The 15,550-nt window shown below is 51.6% G+C and overlaps 4 protein-coding genes across 4 annotated transcripts; 2 read left to right on the forward strand and 2 right to left on the reverse strand.

The window, feature by feature from the left end:
• Nucleotides 1-792: 792 nt before the first annotated feature.
• tif34 (translation initiation factor eIF3 subunit i) lies at nucleotides 793-2,023 on the reverse strand (the record flags this gene model as incomplete). The annotated part of the gene is made up of 4 exons (XM_056904703.1): nucleotides 793-1,152; nucleotides 1,211-1,327; nucleotides 1,410-1,928; nucleotides 1,997-2,023. The coding sequence occupies 4 exons, from the start codon at nucleotides 2,021-2,023 to the stop codon at nucleotides 793-795; spliced, it is 1,023 nt and encodes a 340-aa protein (XP_056768810.1).
• An 851-nt stretch (nucleotides 2,024-2,874) lies between these two features.
• On the forward strand, nucleotides 2,875-5,959 carry N7458_001321 (C-1-tetrahydrofolate synthase; the record flags this gene model as incomplete). The annotated part of the gene is made up of 5 exons (XM_056904704.1): nucleotides 2,875-2,995; nucleotides 3,067-3,087; nucleotides 3,146-3,183; nucleotides 3,249-5,776; nucleotides 5,851-5,959. 5 exons carry the CDS (start codon nucleotides 2,875-2,877, stop codon nucleotides 5,957-5,959), a joined length of 2,817 nt encoding a protein of 938 aa, XP_056768811.1.
• A 1,427-nt stretch (nucleotides 5,960-7,386) lies between these two features.
• N7458_001322 (NADP-dependent isocitrate dehydrogenase) lies at nucleotides 7,387-9,610 on the forward strand (the record flags this gene model as incomplete). The annotated part of the gene is made up of 7 exons (XM_056904705.1): nucleotides 7,387-7,731; nucleotides 7,979-8,014; nucleotides 8,194-8,204; nucleotides 8,272-8,305; nucleotides 8,379-8,517; nucleotides 8,590-8,626; nucleotides 8,686-9,610. 7 exons carry the CDS (start codon nucleotides 7,387-7,389, stop codon nucleotides 9,608-9,610), a joined length of 1,527 nt encoding a protein of 508 aa, XP_056768812.1.
• A 2,875-nt stretch (nucleotides 9,611-12,485) lies between these two features.
• Nucleotides 12,486-14,192, reverse strand: N7458_001323 (uncharacterized protein; the record flags this gene model as incomplete). The annotated part of the gene is made up of 4 exons (XM_056904706.1): nucleotides 12,486-12,957; nucleotides 13,019-13,569; nucleotides 13,631-14,107; nucleotides 14,187-14,192. The coding sequence occupies 4 exons, from the start codon at nucleotides 14,190-14,192 to the stop codon at nucleotides 12,486-12,488; spliced, it is 1,506 nt and encodes a 501-aa protein (XP_056768813.1).
• Between the last annotated feature and the right edge of the window lie 1,358 nt (nucleotides 14,193-15,550).

Here is a 15,550-nt window from a genome sequence, read left to right on the forward strand (position 1 = left end):
AGGGAAAATCGCATTCGGTGTTACCAGTTGTCGCTCCTAGAGCACAAAGTCGTGCCTCGAAGGGGTAGTACAGCCCGGGGATATATGTCGCCACCTTATTCCTACATGTCCCGATGATCATTCCAGAGACAACCTCCAGGGAGCCTACCAGGCGAAGCCAAGACTTTAGACCTCTCAGCTCCAGAAAGTCCAGGTAAACCCATTAAACGCAATCTTAATTTACTCCCAGCTCATAGCTTTGAAAGTGCATCGACTTTCATGCAGAGCCTCCAGCACTAAGGATAGGTCATGGCCCAGGAAGTGCCTCTTACAATACCGGTATCGCCTAAGGGTTACATGTGAGGTTCGATTTCATCCTCATGTGATCCAGGTTGAACGTTTTGCAAAACTTCATATTGTCTATTTCGCGATATGCATATCCCCTGCTGGTCACAACCTCACCAGCAAAAGGAACGAGTGCTACCCCGAGAACACCCAGAATGTGAAGCATGCCATCTTTTATTAGAAAACCAAATCAATAACAAAGGGGGGTACCAACTCCGGTTGATCATGTAATCAAGTAATGAAATGAGAAACCGTGCCTTGGGGAGGGTCATCATCTCATTCCGTATGCCGGACTCGGGGGGGGGGGGGGGGGGGGGGGAAGCACAAAAAAAACTACCCCCGAGCCTCTTGTTCGCATCGTAAAAACACATTCAGACAGACAGCGCAATGATTGAGAAAAGATCAATCACTTTTCCTTTTTTCCTCTCCGGATTATATTTCCTTCCGTCTCCTCTCGCCTTCTTTCGCTTACTTCCGCAGCTGCTCCCGCTCAACCTCGTACATGAAATCGAAGTAGGGCTTGTCGAAGTGGTGGATACGGACGTAACCGTCCTCACCACCAGAGGCATATGCGGTACCAGCGGGGTGCACATCGATGGTGTTGAGGGGACCGAAGTGGCCGCGGACACGGCCGATCTCGTCTTCGAAGATCTTGTGGTAGAAGCGGGCCTCGAACTTACCCTGACGGGCAGAGGTGGTTGTGACATCCATGGCGGCCTGACCACCACCCAGGATAACGTAGTCCTTCTTGGGGGTAATAGAAGCAGAGTTGAGGGGGGTATCGGCGACATAGGTCTTGAGGATGGCGAGGTTGCTGGCAGACATGAGCTAGAAAGATAATGTTAGCAATGCGGTCTTGAACTGACGTTGATCAGATGGCGCATACCTTGGCGGACTTGTCTTTGGAGGCAGTGATGAAGTAGGTGTGGTCGGGAGAGAATTGGAGGTCGTTGATCTGGCTGTCGAACTCGTGGGCCTGGACGTTCTCCAGCTGGTCACCAGTCTAGATTAAAGGTAGTTTATCAGTATTCCGGTCAAGAATTCCGTGTATCACTCGCGCGAGTAGAATACAAAGCTCAGCATACCTTGGGGTCGTATTGGCTGACGCTACCATCCTCGTGTGCCGCGATGATGTACTTGCCCAGATAACTCCACCCCGCCACGGTAGCCTTGCTCTCATTGCAGGTAATGCGCAAACTCGGCTCTTCAGCCTGAACGTTCAAGTTGTTGAGCTCGCCGTCGCCGTAGGCAATATCGAGAACCGCAATTGCACCCAAGAAACCCATGCGCTTCTCCGTCACGGCCAGCAGCTTAGATCCATCGGGCGAAAAGGCCACCCGCTTAACAGCTGTCGGGAAATCCCAAGTCTTCACACACTCTCCAGTCTTGATGTTCCATAGCCGAACGGTGTTATCTGCGGAGCCGGTAGCGAGGAGGACGGTGTTGGGGCTAACGTCGACAGTCCAGACGGCACCCTGGTGACCAGAGTATGTTCCCAGACGCTCGCCGTTGGCGGACCACCACGCGCAAACAACCTTATCCTTGGAGGTCGAGAAGAGGAGATCGCCATCCTTGTTGAACTTGATTTGGGTCAGGGACCGTTCCTGGAGAGACGCCGCACGGCTACGGTTAGTTTCTTAGAGGATCCAAACGGGGCAGAAATCGCACGCACATGGCCCGACAACAGAATAGGCCGCATTTTGGACGGTGCGACAGATGTATTCGAACCGAAGGAAAGAGCTTCGAGGTGGATCGGCGTAAGAGGGAGGGGTTCGAAGGAGGCGGGTATACCGGAGGGGGTCAATCTCGTCAACCTCACTTTCTTTGACTAGTGAATTTCATCGCACACTCGGCCACTCAGCGCCAAGACTTGGCCGTATCGAATCCCGCTTTCCGGAGAAAATAATGTTCCGGTATCTACACGTGACTGTACCCCTCCAGCCCTAACCCTACAAAGGTACTAAGGAGATATCTTTCTCCGCTCCGATGATTTTTCTGACTCATCCCCGACTGTCTCGGCATTGCCTGCCTCAGGCCACCAATCCCGGTGCAACCAGCCTTCCGTTGGTATCACTCCCCGAGAGCCTCTCACGAGCAGTAAAGGGAACAAAGACCAGCGGAATGCAAGGTGTACAAGGTGTGAGGGGGACCAAAAGCTACTGTTGAAATGTGAAGCTTGTCGCTCCGATCCTTTCCTTCATGTTGCCACATTGAAACTGCGCTCATTGCTCCCATTCCTTGTGATCCCGAAGTGCAGCAAGGTAGCTCCGAGGGTTCTCGCCCCTAAAGAAGCAATAATATTCCATGCCACTCTTCCCCGCCACGGGACCCCGCTGTCGCTTTTCCTGCGCAGCGCGAGCGGCCAATTTTCGTCTCCGCACCCTCTCTCCGCGGTTTTCTCTCCCTCTCAACCACTTCTCCTCCGCACGAGGGGTTCGAGGAATTGCTGTACCGTCGTCGTCGCTATTGTTTGGTCGGTCTCCACTGAGCCCAGCTTTTAAAAATCTCCCGGCCGCCTCTTGTCATCGCACGTTTGCCAGCTCCGCAATCATGGCGTCCAAGATTGACGGTACCGCTATTGCCAAGAGCATTCGCGAGGGCCTCAAGGCTGAGATTGAGAAGACACAATTGACCAATCCTCGATTCAAGCCCAATTTGGTGATCTTCCAGGGTAAGCTTCTTGTACAATGGAGGAGCGATGAAACAGCGGTGACAATTGCTAACCTATACTCTGATATACAGTCGGAAACCGATCTGACTCCAGTTAGTCATTAACCCTGAGACTAGGTAATCAAAAAAATATAAGCTAACCAGCCCATAGGTACCTATGTGCGCATGAAGCTGAAGGCCGCCCAAGAGGTGAGATTGCCCCTCTTCTGGATGAAGCCTAACTGATAAGCTAACTGATCCCTGCTCCCTCATAGGCTAACATCATCTGCACCCTCATTAATGTCCCCGAATCCAGCACCGAACTTGAGCTTCTCCAAGAAATCACCAAGGCCAACAATGACCCCTCCGTCCATGGTATCTTGGTGCAACTGCCCCTCCCCGGCCACATGTCCGAGCACACCATCACCTCGGTGGTTGCAGATGAGAAGGATGTCGATGGATTCGGTGCGGTCAACATTGGAGAGTTGGCTAAGCGTGGCGGACGTCCTCTGTTCACTCCTTGCACTCCTCTCGCGGTCATGGAGTTGCTCAAGGCCAGTGGGGTTGACCCCGCGGGCAAGGAAGCCGTTGTTCTAGGCCGCAGCGACATCGTCGGCAGCCCCGTCAGCTATCTGCTCAAGAACGCCGACGCTACCGTCACTGTGTGCCACTCCAAGACCCCCGACATTGCTCGTGTTGTGAAGAACGCCGATATTGTTGTCGCCGCCATTGGCCAGACCGAGATGGTCAAGGGTGATTGGCTCAAGCCCGGTGCCGTCGTGATCGACGTGGGTATCAACTACAAGCCCGACGCCACCAAGAAGTCTGGCGAGCGTCTCGTCGGTGATGTAGATTTTGAGTCTGCTTTCCAAGTGGCCTCGCAAATCACCCCCGTTCCCGGTGGCGTTGGCCCCATGACCGTTGCCATGCTGCTGAAGAACGTGGTTACCGCGGCCAAGGCCTACTTTGAGAAACAGAAGGACCGCCACATCACCCCTCTTCCTCTGAAGCTGCAGACTCCTGTTCCTTCTGATATTGCCATCTCTCGTGCCCAATATCCCAAGCCCATCACAACGGTTGGCTCCGAGGTCGGCATTGCTTCTCACGAGTTGGAGCCCTACGGTCACACCAAGGCCAAGGTCAGCCTCGAGGTCTTGGACCGCCTTTCTCACCGTCGCAATGGTCGTTACATCCTGGTCTGCGGTATTACTCCTACTCCCCTTGGAGAGGGCAAGTCTACTACTACTCTCGGTCTTACCCAGGCTCTGGGTGCTCACCTGAACCGCATTGTCTTCGCCAACGTGCGCCAGCCCAGCCAAGGTCCCACCTTTGGTATCAAGGGTGGTGCTGCCGGTGGTGGTTACAGTCAAGTCATTCCCATGGACGAGTTCAACCTGCACTTGACTGGCGATATTCACGCCATTACTGCCGCCAACAACCTCCTCGCTGCAGCCATTGAAACCCGCATGTTCCACGAGGCTACCCAGAAGGATGGAGCTCTCTACAAGCGTCTCGTTCCCGCCAAGAAAGGCAAGCGCGAGTTCAAGCCCATAATGTTCCGGAGACTGAAGAAGCTTGGAATCGACAAGACCAACCCTGACGACCTGACCGAGGAGGAGATCCGTCGCTTCGCTCGTCTGGACATTGACCCCGAGACCATCACTTGGCGTCGCGTTCTGGATGTCAACGACCGTCACCTGCGTGGTATTACCGTTGGCCAGGCTCCCACCGAGAAGGGTCATACCCGTGAGACCGGATTCGACATCTCCGTCGCCAGTGAGTGCATGGCAATTCTGGCCCTCAGCAACAGCTTGGATGATATGCGTGAGCGTCTGGGCCGCATGGTCGTCGCTACTTCTCGCAGCGGCGACCCCGTGACTTGCGACGACATCGGTGCCGGCGGTGCCCTTGCCGCTCTGATGAAGGATGCGATCAAGCCCAACCTGATGCAGAGTCTCGAGGGTACCCCCGTGCTGGTGCACGCCGGTCCCTTCGCCAACATCAGTATCGGCGCTAGCTCGGTCATTGCCGACAAGCTGGCTCTGAAGCTGGCCGGTACCGAGCCCGATGAGGATCACGACGCCAAGACCGGTTTCGTGGTCACCGAGGCCGGTTTCGACTTCACCATGGGCGGTGAACGTTTCTTCAACATCAAGTGCCGCTCATCGGGTCTGTCTCCCGATACCGTGGTCATCGTGGCTACGGTCCGTGCTCTCAAGGTCCACGGCGGCGGTCCCGAGATTAGCCCCGGCGCGGCCCTGCACGAGATCTACCGCACCGAGAACGTAGATATTCTCCGTGCCGGCTGTGTCAACCTGCGCAAGCACATTGCCAATGCTAAGCAGTATGGTGTGCCCGTCATCGTCGCGATCAACCGCTTCGAGACCGACACCGAGGCTGAGATTGCCATCATCAAGGAGGAGGCGATCGCTGCGGGCGCAGAGGATGCCATCCCCGCCAACCACTGGGCTGAGGGTGGAGCCGGCGCCGTGGATCTGGCCAAGGGCGTACTTGCGGCTAGCTCCAAGCCCAAGGACTTTAAGCTGCTTTACGATCTGAACGGTAGCATCCAGGAGCGCATTGAGCGCATCGGTAAGGCGATGTACGGTGCGGAGAAGGTTGAGTTCAGCGAGCTCGCTCAGAAGAAGGTCGACACCTACACCCAGCAGGGCTTTGCCAACCTGCCCATCTGTATTGCCAAGACGCAGTATTCGCTCAGTCACGACCCGGCTCTGAAGGGCGCCCCCACTGGCTTCACTGTGCCCATCCGGGATGTGAGATTGGCCGTGGGTGCTGGATACCTGTCAGTTCTTGCTCCTCCTTTCCTCTCTTCAATTCACCGACATGAGATCCCGTGCTAACCTTGTTGATTGCTAGGTACGCTCTGGCCGCTGATATCCAGACGATCCCGGGTCTGCCCACCGCTCCGGGTTACCTGAATGTGGATATTGACACTGAGACCGGGGAGATCGACGGACTGTTTTAGAGGGTCTCCGTGACGGTATAGAAATAGGCAGGTTGTATATACACCGGCGAGGGTTGCCTGGTTGTTGGGGTGAATTAGGCTGGGTACTCTCGATTTTTTTTTCAACACATAACATTTACGATGATAAATCTGGCGTCCGATCGGAGCAGGTCTGAGATAGAGGGGGAAATATTCAACACTGGAAGCCAACTTCGATTTCTTTTGCCAATGAGAGGGACAAATCTAATAATCAATACTTGACTTTTTTACTGTAGTAGGGGTTTAGTGTGTCCATTTGTCTGTTGGCATCATGCCCAGTTATGATGTTCTGTCTCGGTCTAGGATCGCTGGATCTTGAATCGCCTATATCACTCTCTTCCCGGTTGTGCTTATCGCTTATATGATGGGATTACTCGGGCGAAATGTTTCCCGCGTGGCTCGTTGCCCTTTCGGTGAGGCCGCGGAGCGAATGCTCCGAGCTCCGGCAGCGCGACCGCAAACCGCCCGTTTGGCGGGTCTTGTGGGTAGCGCTACGCGCTCTGTGACTCGCCCAGAGAGACGTGAGTCAAGAGCTCGTCTGGAGGTCCCAGGGGAGTTCAGAGATCAGAGGATTTTACAAAAAAGACCATCTCGCGCGACTCTCCACCGGGGCCATAAATAAGGAAGGGGGGTGAACCTAGGAAAAGGAGAAAGCGACACACCCGCCGACTGCCGTATATTCCGTGCTGTTCATAGTTTAGCACCATTTCCCCTCCTCCTCACCCGTGACGTCCGGCTTCGGCGCTTTCTTCACTGCGGAGTTCGACTTAAACAAGAGGAACCTCGTTTTGATTTCCATCCGGACAAGGCTTTTTCCTCCCTCTCTGGTCGATTTTCGCCAGTTTCACTGCCTTACGACCGTCCACTTGTCCACTCGGTAATTCCCCCAGTCCCCATTTGCCTTGGCTGGAGCAGGCTCCTTTTCCCGGTCCCGTCTTGCCCCGGCTTTTTTCCACTGCAGGGTTTCGTGTGGCACACGAGGTAGGAGGTGACTCGCCCTGCCTCGAACCACGTGAGGGGATTCACGCCGTCGGGGACACAGCACCAGCAACACCAACAGCCCACCTTGGGTTGCCAGTGTATGAACAGAAGAGCGCAAAGAGACCACGTTATAGAACGAGAAGAGATCGCGGCCAAAGCCAATATCCTGCGGGAAAGCCGGGGATAGGCGCACCCGACTCCACTGCCGCAACCTTCCATTCTGCCGAATATCGTTGCCTTTTCCCTCGGTTGTTCCTGTGCACGCCGACTGTTTCCCTCCGATTCCCCTTCCCCATTTCCCTATTCCCACCCAGACTCGGCCAATCCCACCAAACAGAAAGCTAGAATTGTTGGAATATCCGCAGCGCATACTGACTTCCCGACGTCTGAGCAGGTGTGAATTGCATATCCCACCCCCCCCCCACGAGATGATGCACTCCCACTCTCTTCGGTCCGCTTCCGCTTTTGCGCGCCGGTCCCTGGCGACCCCTCCTCCTCCGTCGATTGCCCCCCTCTCTTCTTCTTCTGCTCGTCTTCTTTCTTCATCTTCTTTTACTTCCTCCTCTCCTTCTCAGAGATCTTTCTCCTCTGCCCTCCGTCTCCCTCGCACTACCCGCATCGCCGCGTCTTCCCGCTGGTCCGGATCGACTCCTACTCTGTACCTCTCTCAATCGCGCACCATGGCTTCCGACGGCACCAAGATCAAGGTCAAGAACCCGGTGGTGGAACTGGATGGTGATGAGGTATGGACTGGATTTCCTTTCCCTTTTATAGTTTAAACTCTCTGGGGCTCGGCGTGTGTCACAAGCTCGCTTCGCGTCGTGCTTTCTCGGGTTGGATTATCGTCCTGGTCGCCGGCGGACGCGGGGAAATACGGGGAAATATACTTCCCCCTTGGGACAATCATCATCATGTGTCAATCCATCCACCCGAGATCAGCCAGCCAAACAACCCCAGAGAGAACATGACATGACTCACTGGAAGAGCATTGATGGGCTAACAATGGTTGTTGAATGGTAGATGACTCGGATCATCTGGCAAGAAATCAGGGAAAAGGTAAGCCTCGGGATCCCCCCCTCTTCTTATCAATTTTCTTTTATCAACATTGTTCCCCCTCATCGGCCCGGTCCTGCATGATCGTCCCGAATGGCGGTGCCGCCTGCATGCAGGATGGATACATCACATTGGCTCGTTGTACCTGAAATTCAGACTGAGACTAACTGTTGCGTCAATAGTTGATTCTGCCGTAAGTGCCGCTTCCTATGTTTGCCGAACGTGATCATCCCCGACATGGCACTAAAACCCTAATCAAGTTACCTCGACATTGATCTCAAGTACTACGACTTGGTAAGTCGTCCCTGGACCCGGCTGATGATGGAATGCCCCTGGCGACCCAGGCTAACCTACCTCGCTATTCTAGGGTCTCGAGTACCGTGACCAGACCGATGACCAAGTTACCGTTGATGCCGCTGAGGCCATCAAGAAGTACGGTGTCGGTGTCAAGTGCGCCACCATCACCCCCGACGAGGCCCGTGTTGAGGAATTCAAGCTGAAGAAGAGTACGCCCTTCCGTTCTTCACCGCTAATCCACGTACATTCCCCCCAGTCCGAATGCTAATCGTATACTCTAGTGTGGCTGTCCCCCAACGGTACTATCCGTAACATCCTGTAAGTTTCTCCAGTTTCATCCGAGTTCTTCTCGAACCGATCGACTGACAATCTCCTAGCGGCGGTACCGTCTTCCGTGAGCCCATCGTCATCCCCCGCATTCCCCGTCTGGTGGCTGGCTGGAGCAAGCCCATCGTCATTGGCCGTCACGCTTTCGGTGACCAGTACCGTGCCCAGGACCGTGTCATCCCCGGCCCCGGTAAGCTCGAGCTGGTTTACACCCCTGCTGGTGGTGAGCCCGAGCGCGTCCAGGTCTACGACTTCCAGACCGGCGGTGGTGTTGCCCAGTGCCAGTACAACACCGATGAGTCCATCCGCGGCTTCGCCCACGCCTCGTTCCAGATGGCCCTCATGAAGGGTCTGCCCCTGTACATGAGCACCAAGAACACCATTCTCAAGCGCTACGACGGCCGCTTCAAGGATATTTTCCAGGAGGTCTTCGAGAAGGACTACAAGAAGGAATTTGACGCCAAAAACATCTGGTACGAGCACCGTCTGATCGACGACATGGTCGCCCAGATGATCAAGTCTGAGGGCGGCTTCGTCATGGCCTTGAAGAACTACGACGGTGACGTCCAGTCCGACATCGTCGCCCAGGGCTTCGGCTCCCTCGGCCTGATGACCTCCACCCTGGTCACCCCCACCGGCGAGGCCTTCGAGTCCGAGGCCGCCCACGGCACCGTCACCCGCCACTACCGCGAGCACCAGAAGGGCCGCGAGACTTCCACCAACCCCATCGCCTCCATCTTCGCCTGGACCCGCGGTCTGATCCAGCGCGGCAAGCTCGACGATACCCCCGACGTCGTCGCCTTCGCCGAGGAGCTCGAGCGCGCCTGCATTGAGGTCGTCAACGACGAGGGCATCATGACCAAGGATCTGGCTCTGGCTTGCGGCCGCAAGGACCGCGAGTCCTGGGTTACTACCAACGAGTACATGGCTGCCGTTGAGCGGCGCCTGAAGGCCAACCTGAAGTCTCGTCTGTAGATTTTTCCTTTTTCCTTTCCCCCACTTTGTTCATTGATGCATTTTCTTCTTCATGTTTGATATCTGCGTTTTTCACCCCGATTTAGATATGGGGCTACAGCGCGTTTGGCCTGGTCTAGCTTGAGCTATGTACAGCTGTGTCGAATAAAATTTTGTTCTTTGATACCAATGGTTTGTTCTGGTAGGATGTAGGCTTGGAAATGGGAGTCTGCCTTACTATCAGACTAGGGCTTGTAAGAAGGGAAGTCTCAGTAGAGTCAGAATCGGAGGATATAGCGATAGAAGCTACCCGCGGACAGGATATTACGCTGAATGATTTTCTAGCTTATCCTTCTATAGCTAAGCAATCGTCATTCTCGCCATTACAAGGAGCACTTTGGGAGGTAGAGAATTACATTCGAGCCAGGAAGCCCTTGGAATACTTTCAATAGTACGGGGAAACCGTAGTGAGCCGGATTCACGTCGTTTGTAGCACTGGTCTCGACACAAGCACGTTTTGCGTCAATTTAGGGCTCCAGACGCATCTAGAAGAACAGCTACTGCAACGAGCCTGTTGAACACGAAATGGACTAGAGGAGGTTTGCCCGTGAGAAACACAAACCAAAAACATACACGAATGTTGTTTTAGCTTTCAGCAAAAATAGACTATTCCTCTGTTGAATTAGTAGTCTATACCGTGTGTGTCTTGACGGTTCAAGACTAATTGGTTGATTAACTGGCAGAATGGATAAGCAGGGTGGATGAGGAAACATGTTTCAATCCTGTAGCCACGGCATCATGTGGACCGGACACAAGAATGGAGCGTCCAGCATATTGTGTAGTGCGTATCTCACCTTTGAATTCCTATAGAAACATGAGGATAATATGATTATCCTATTTAGCTTCCTGCCTTATTCAATATATCTTTGCTAACCACTTGACGGCACGCTTTTTTTGAATTATAAGCAGTAATTTCGGCTTATAAATAATGAGCTATCCTTCTAGGGTGGCCGGCCGTACGGGAAATCCGATTTTCCTGAAGATGATTACACCGATTCACAAGAGGGCTTTTAGCTAGCGAATGATTCGTGAGTCCTTTAAAGATCGTAGTATCTAGCCGGTTGATAGTACAGTAAGTAGTAAGATTGTTGGAAATCTTGCAAATAAGTTAGTAATCTAGGTGACGGTAAAACTGCCGCCTCGGGAAGTGATCGGCTCACGGGAACGAACGTGAGCAGCTCCCTGAGCAATCTGATCGCTCACCCCAATGTTCAGGCTGATCAGCCCATTGATCTCATTTTACCTCTCCAATCTTTAAGTTTCTCCGACGATAACCGCACTGTTGCTGCCTACTTCCGGTGTTCCTGGGAGCGAAGGCTGGGATATGGTACTCTCACGTTGCTACAGTAACTAGGTCTCGCCCCTCTCGTACTCAATCTGTCTTTCAACATATGTGAGAACTTTATCGTCTCTACGCTGTACTACTCACTCTTCCTTCATAATGCGGGCTCCGTTGCGCTATCCATTCTATAAAGCTTAATATATTTAGGGCTGGCTTGATCCTAGAACTGTTATATACTGCCGATATCGGGCAAATATCCTCGCGTGCCCCACCGGAAGCCTTGACTGCGTCGATATGCTGTGCTACATAAAGGTAGACATAAACTCGGTCCGAATGTTACAAGAAGTCCGTACGCGATCTATATAATCTTATGTTCCTAGGAACGCTTCCCTTAGTCGACCCACTACGAGCTTGAACGAGTTTCTAATTAGCTATATCAAAGGTTTGTAAGCTGCGTCGAATACATAGGTAGTCACCTTCTAAGTTGTGTTGGCTATAGATCCGAACTTATAGCGTTCCTTACCTTCCGCTTCGTACTGCGACGGCCGAAAGAGATATTAAGGGCTAAAATATAAGTAGCCTAAGGATCCCTTTACCTGCGGTTTACCTACCTACATCTAGCCAGGACTAATCTTAATTTCTCTAACTTTAACTCTTTTCTAGCTAAAAACCTCGCTTTAACATGGTAACCCTGAATCATCACAATGTAATAGGGTTATCTACTTGCAGGGTAGAAGGCCTGTCAATCAGGTAGAAGAAAAGCACCAAGTCCAATTGCTTCAGAGACGGTTTCTTGAGGAGTTCGAAACCTCCTCCTCATGGCTCAATTTATGTACAGTCTCTTCTCTAAAACGGGAAGGAGGGGTAAACATCAGGATAAGAGAGATCACAAAAGGATACGGGATAGCCTGCATGATGACGCGGCCATACAGGATCCCCCTGACCCCTATGCAGTGTTCCCTCCTGGTAACACTGACGAAAGGGTGGTGATCCACCACCGAGAGACTGTCGAACTGGCAGCCCCTTAGGGTCCATTGTGGCCTGAGGCATCACATCAACATGGGAATAGCTTCATGGCAGAGAGATCATAACACAAAAATTCTGGTAGCTAATACCGAACCCCCGCAAAGGTGCTCTTTGATTAATTCTGAATCCCGGACCACTATTGTAGTAGAGCTACCGAGCAACCTCGGAGAAAATTGCGAAGTGGCTGTGGCCCGGAGAACAATCTACCACAAGAAGAGCATAGAATAACAAGTTTCGGTTAGTAATATCGCTGCGTTCTGCTTCGAACCTCTCTGATTAATATATATATCTCTAGTGTTAGAACCCGGCCAGCCCTCTCAGCCTATTTCGCCTAAGCTCTATCATAACGATGTATTAGCCACAGATCGTTACCCCGATTACCATAGGAAAGTTGCGCTTAATTCTTCCTCCTGAGTTAGTAGTCCTCCCTCCGTGACTTGATTAGATAGGCCTATGTCAACGACTCGGTTGTTGGGGTTTCAAAATTATGGAACTTCATGTAAATACACAGTGAATAACCAAGAATCACTAACTAGCGGATGTCCCTGAAGTCGAATAGGTCTTATGATATGCAATGACCTTCTTCTCAATCTTGTCCACTTGAGTCGCCATTGCCGAGGCCAGATAAGCCCCCAGATTCCGAAACTCGAACAAAGGGACTGACAGGGCGTTGTTCCCAACAATACGTTCCCTGACATTGTCATAGGCTCCAATCTGCTTATCAAACCATCTATCGTAGAAGGCCATCAAGTCCAAAGCACCCTGCGGCTCTTTCTTGTCCTTTGCGATGGTCCCAAGGGCTTTTCTGACAGCTGGCAGTGTGGTTCCGCTATTCTTGAGCCCATCCATCCAATCTTTCACAGTGAACGACGCTGTGTCCTTGAAATCGTTATTGTTTTTAAACGGTGATTTACCATTAACTGTGAGCTTCCACATGAAGTCTATGTTTGATTTCGGCTTCGGCTTTGCCACAGTCCCATCGCACCATTGGGTGTCGATTCTGGATAGTTTGGGTCAGCTAGCAATCTCAAAAATCGTGGAATATCAATAGAGAAACCCACTCGACTTGGTCCCCATTACTGCCTTCATCATTAATATTCTTGTAGCATACAAGTACTCGGACTAACTCGTAGAGGTCTTTGCCCTTTAGACTAGGCTCCACTCCCTCATACAAAGACACGAAGTTCGTTCTGGGCATGATAGGACTTCTATCTTTCATGCTCTTGGCGGCCGTGACCCCAGGGTTTTTCTTCACATAAGAGATAACAAGAGAGAAGAACGCTCTCTCCTCTGCTGTGACATCTTTTTCTGTGATTCCCTGGGGAGAGCTCTGGAAGAAGTTGTTATTGACCCAGACCATGCTGCTTACCTGGCTTTTTATTCCAGGCAAGAGAGGATTGGTCAACACGGTGCTCGTTTTCGCTTCTTTGAATAACGCGTCAAGAGCAGCCATTGGTAGGGGTGCTGTAGCCTGAGCTGGCCAATTGATGGCTTTCCAGTCACCGCTCTTCGATGGGTTTCTAATTTGCCATGTTTTGCACTTTGCATTGGCTGGATCCACGATCTCAATTGTCCTAGGATTATCCGACTTCAAGTAAGGGTCCCATTGTTCCTATGTGTAGCATTCAAGATCAGTGAAGTATTTCACACAGCTGTACTAGGATTTGACTTACGAGGTCACTCGCGATTGCCTTTGCTGCTGGTACAGCTTGGTTTTTACCAATTTTGATATTGATGCCGTTAAGAATATACTCCGCTTGAAGGTAGTTCACCATCTCGGATGTCGTGTCTACTGTCAGATCCCAATATGTTGATTCGTGGCCCTTGACTGTCTTCCCCTTAGATGCGAAAGTGTTCTCTTCACCACAGTCTTCAACACTTTTGAAATTGATGCCGGATTCAAATTCCACTCCAAGACCAGCTTCTCTGTCTCCTGTAGGACCATCGTTGGTGGGTGATATGTCATCCGTGTCAACTTTGATCTCGTTACAATCTGAAAATGGGTCCGACTCATCGGATGATGAAGAGGATGACGATGAGGTATCATCGGGATGTTTGAAAGGGTTGTCGGCGGGATCTCTCACCTCAAGTGGAGCACCGGAGACAGTCTCGAAGAATGAGAAAAGCGCAGAAAGCGAGCAGGCATATGCCTAGCTCGGCTGCAAGAAGACGTGAACCAAACATGATAATGATTGTGGTCTCACAGTTCTAAGCGAAAACTGGGATGACGCTCATTTATAATTGTATGGAATTGCGGTAAAATATAACTCATTCGGAGCTTTGAATCGGCCCCAATACTCATGGGTTGCAATCAGCCTACGAAGCTCCACGGCTACTATTCTAGTATCATTGGTGTCTGGAGGATTGGGTCCATAACGATATCAATCCAACTGTTGGGGGCGATATAATGCTTGTATTTCACCAGTGCCGATCCGACCCAGTGACCAGGTTTATAGGCTGTGAGTCAGGGGCTGTGAGTCTCAACTATGTCGCTGGTCTCATTACTATGAGAAATGAATGACTTGTTTATCTATCGAGTTTCCAATCTTCTAGGGCCATCTAGCTAGTTTACTCAATATTGCAAGGAATACATAGTGGAGTGGGGACGCCTGCAACGAAGGACCTGTATACAAGATATCTCTGGAGATCTCTGATTGGTCAATTCGACATAGCATATGCTTACGGTCGCGAGACATAGCAGATTCGCTCAGGAAGTCTGTATAAAACGCTTTCCACTCCTTTCGCTGAGTGTCCTCTGTTTCCTGTTTGGACCTATTCTCCTAAATCGATGGTGTGTGGTGGTTTGCTGTATGATTTGCTGATCTCGATCGACCCGTCTGCTTCGTCGGACTACCCTGTGAGCTTCCAGGCTAAATAGATAACCTATAGTAGCCAACAGAGCCTATCCATTAAGTTTTTAGTGGACTCTTGGGTTCCGCGTTGTGTATTTTCAGCCAGTTACACTCCTACGTTAACATACCATCGCCAGTCGTTCCATTCCCCCTGGTCCCGGCCCCATGTTACCCCCGTTAACCGTGGTTACAATGTATACAAATACGCCCTGGGCAACTGTGCAAGCACAGGATCTAAGTATCACTTTGGCTCTGAAATGGGGGCCGATATATTTAGATTTTCGGGGGGTCATGTGAGCGAGGCACCTCAGTGGGGGCGGGGCCAACTACACAGCATCCCTTGGGGCCAATGAGTCCTTGGGTCACTAAGATTCTTCAAGACTTTCCAAAAGAGAGAGAAACTGAAATATCATATCAGAAATTTTCTAGTTTTCCATTCAAATCGAAGCTAGAACCAACTTCTCCTTTTCACGCCATTGCATCTTGGCCCTTTCTGATCATAATGCAGGCTCGGCTTGAGCTGTCCTCTTTTCCCGCCGAAGTGATCCTCGGTGTTTTCTGCTCGCTATCTGCATTTCCCGATATACTACATCTCGCTGCAACCTGTCAAAAACACCGACAGATATTCCACGACAATGTCAGCACTATTTACCATTATGTGAGTCCAATGGTAATCACTTGCCGACGCTATGCGCGAAAGCTTCTAGCAGATCAAGGTGGCGCCCTACCAAATGAGATTCC

This window comes from Penicillium daleae, assembly GCF_028827525.1.
Source record: "Penicillium daleae strain IBT 16125 chromosome Unknown utg000002l_segment0_segment0, whole genome shotgun sequence".
NCBI classification, from domain to species: Eukaryota; Fungi; Ascomycota; class Eurotiomycetes; order Eurotiales; family Aspergillaceae; genus Penicillium; species Penicillium daleae.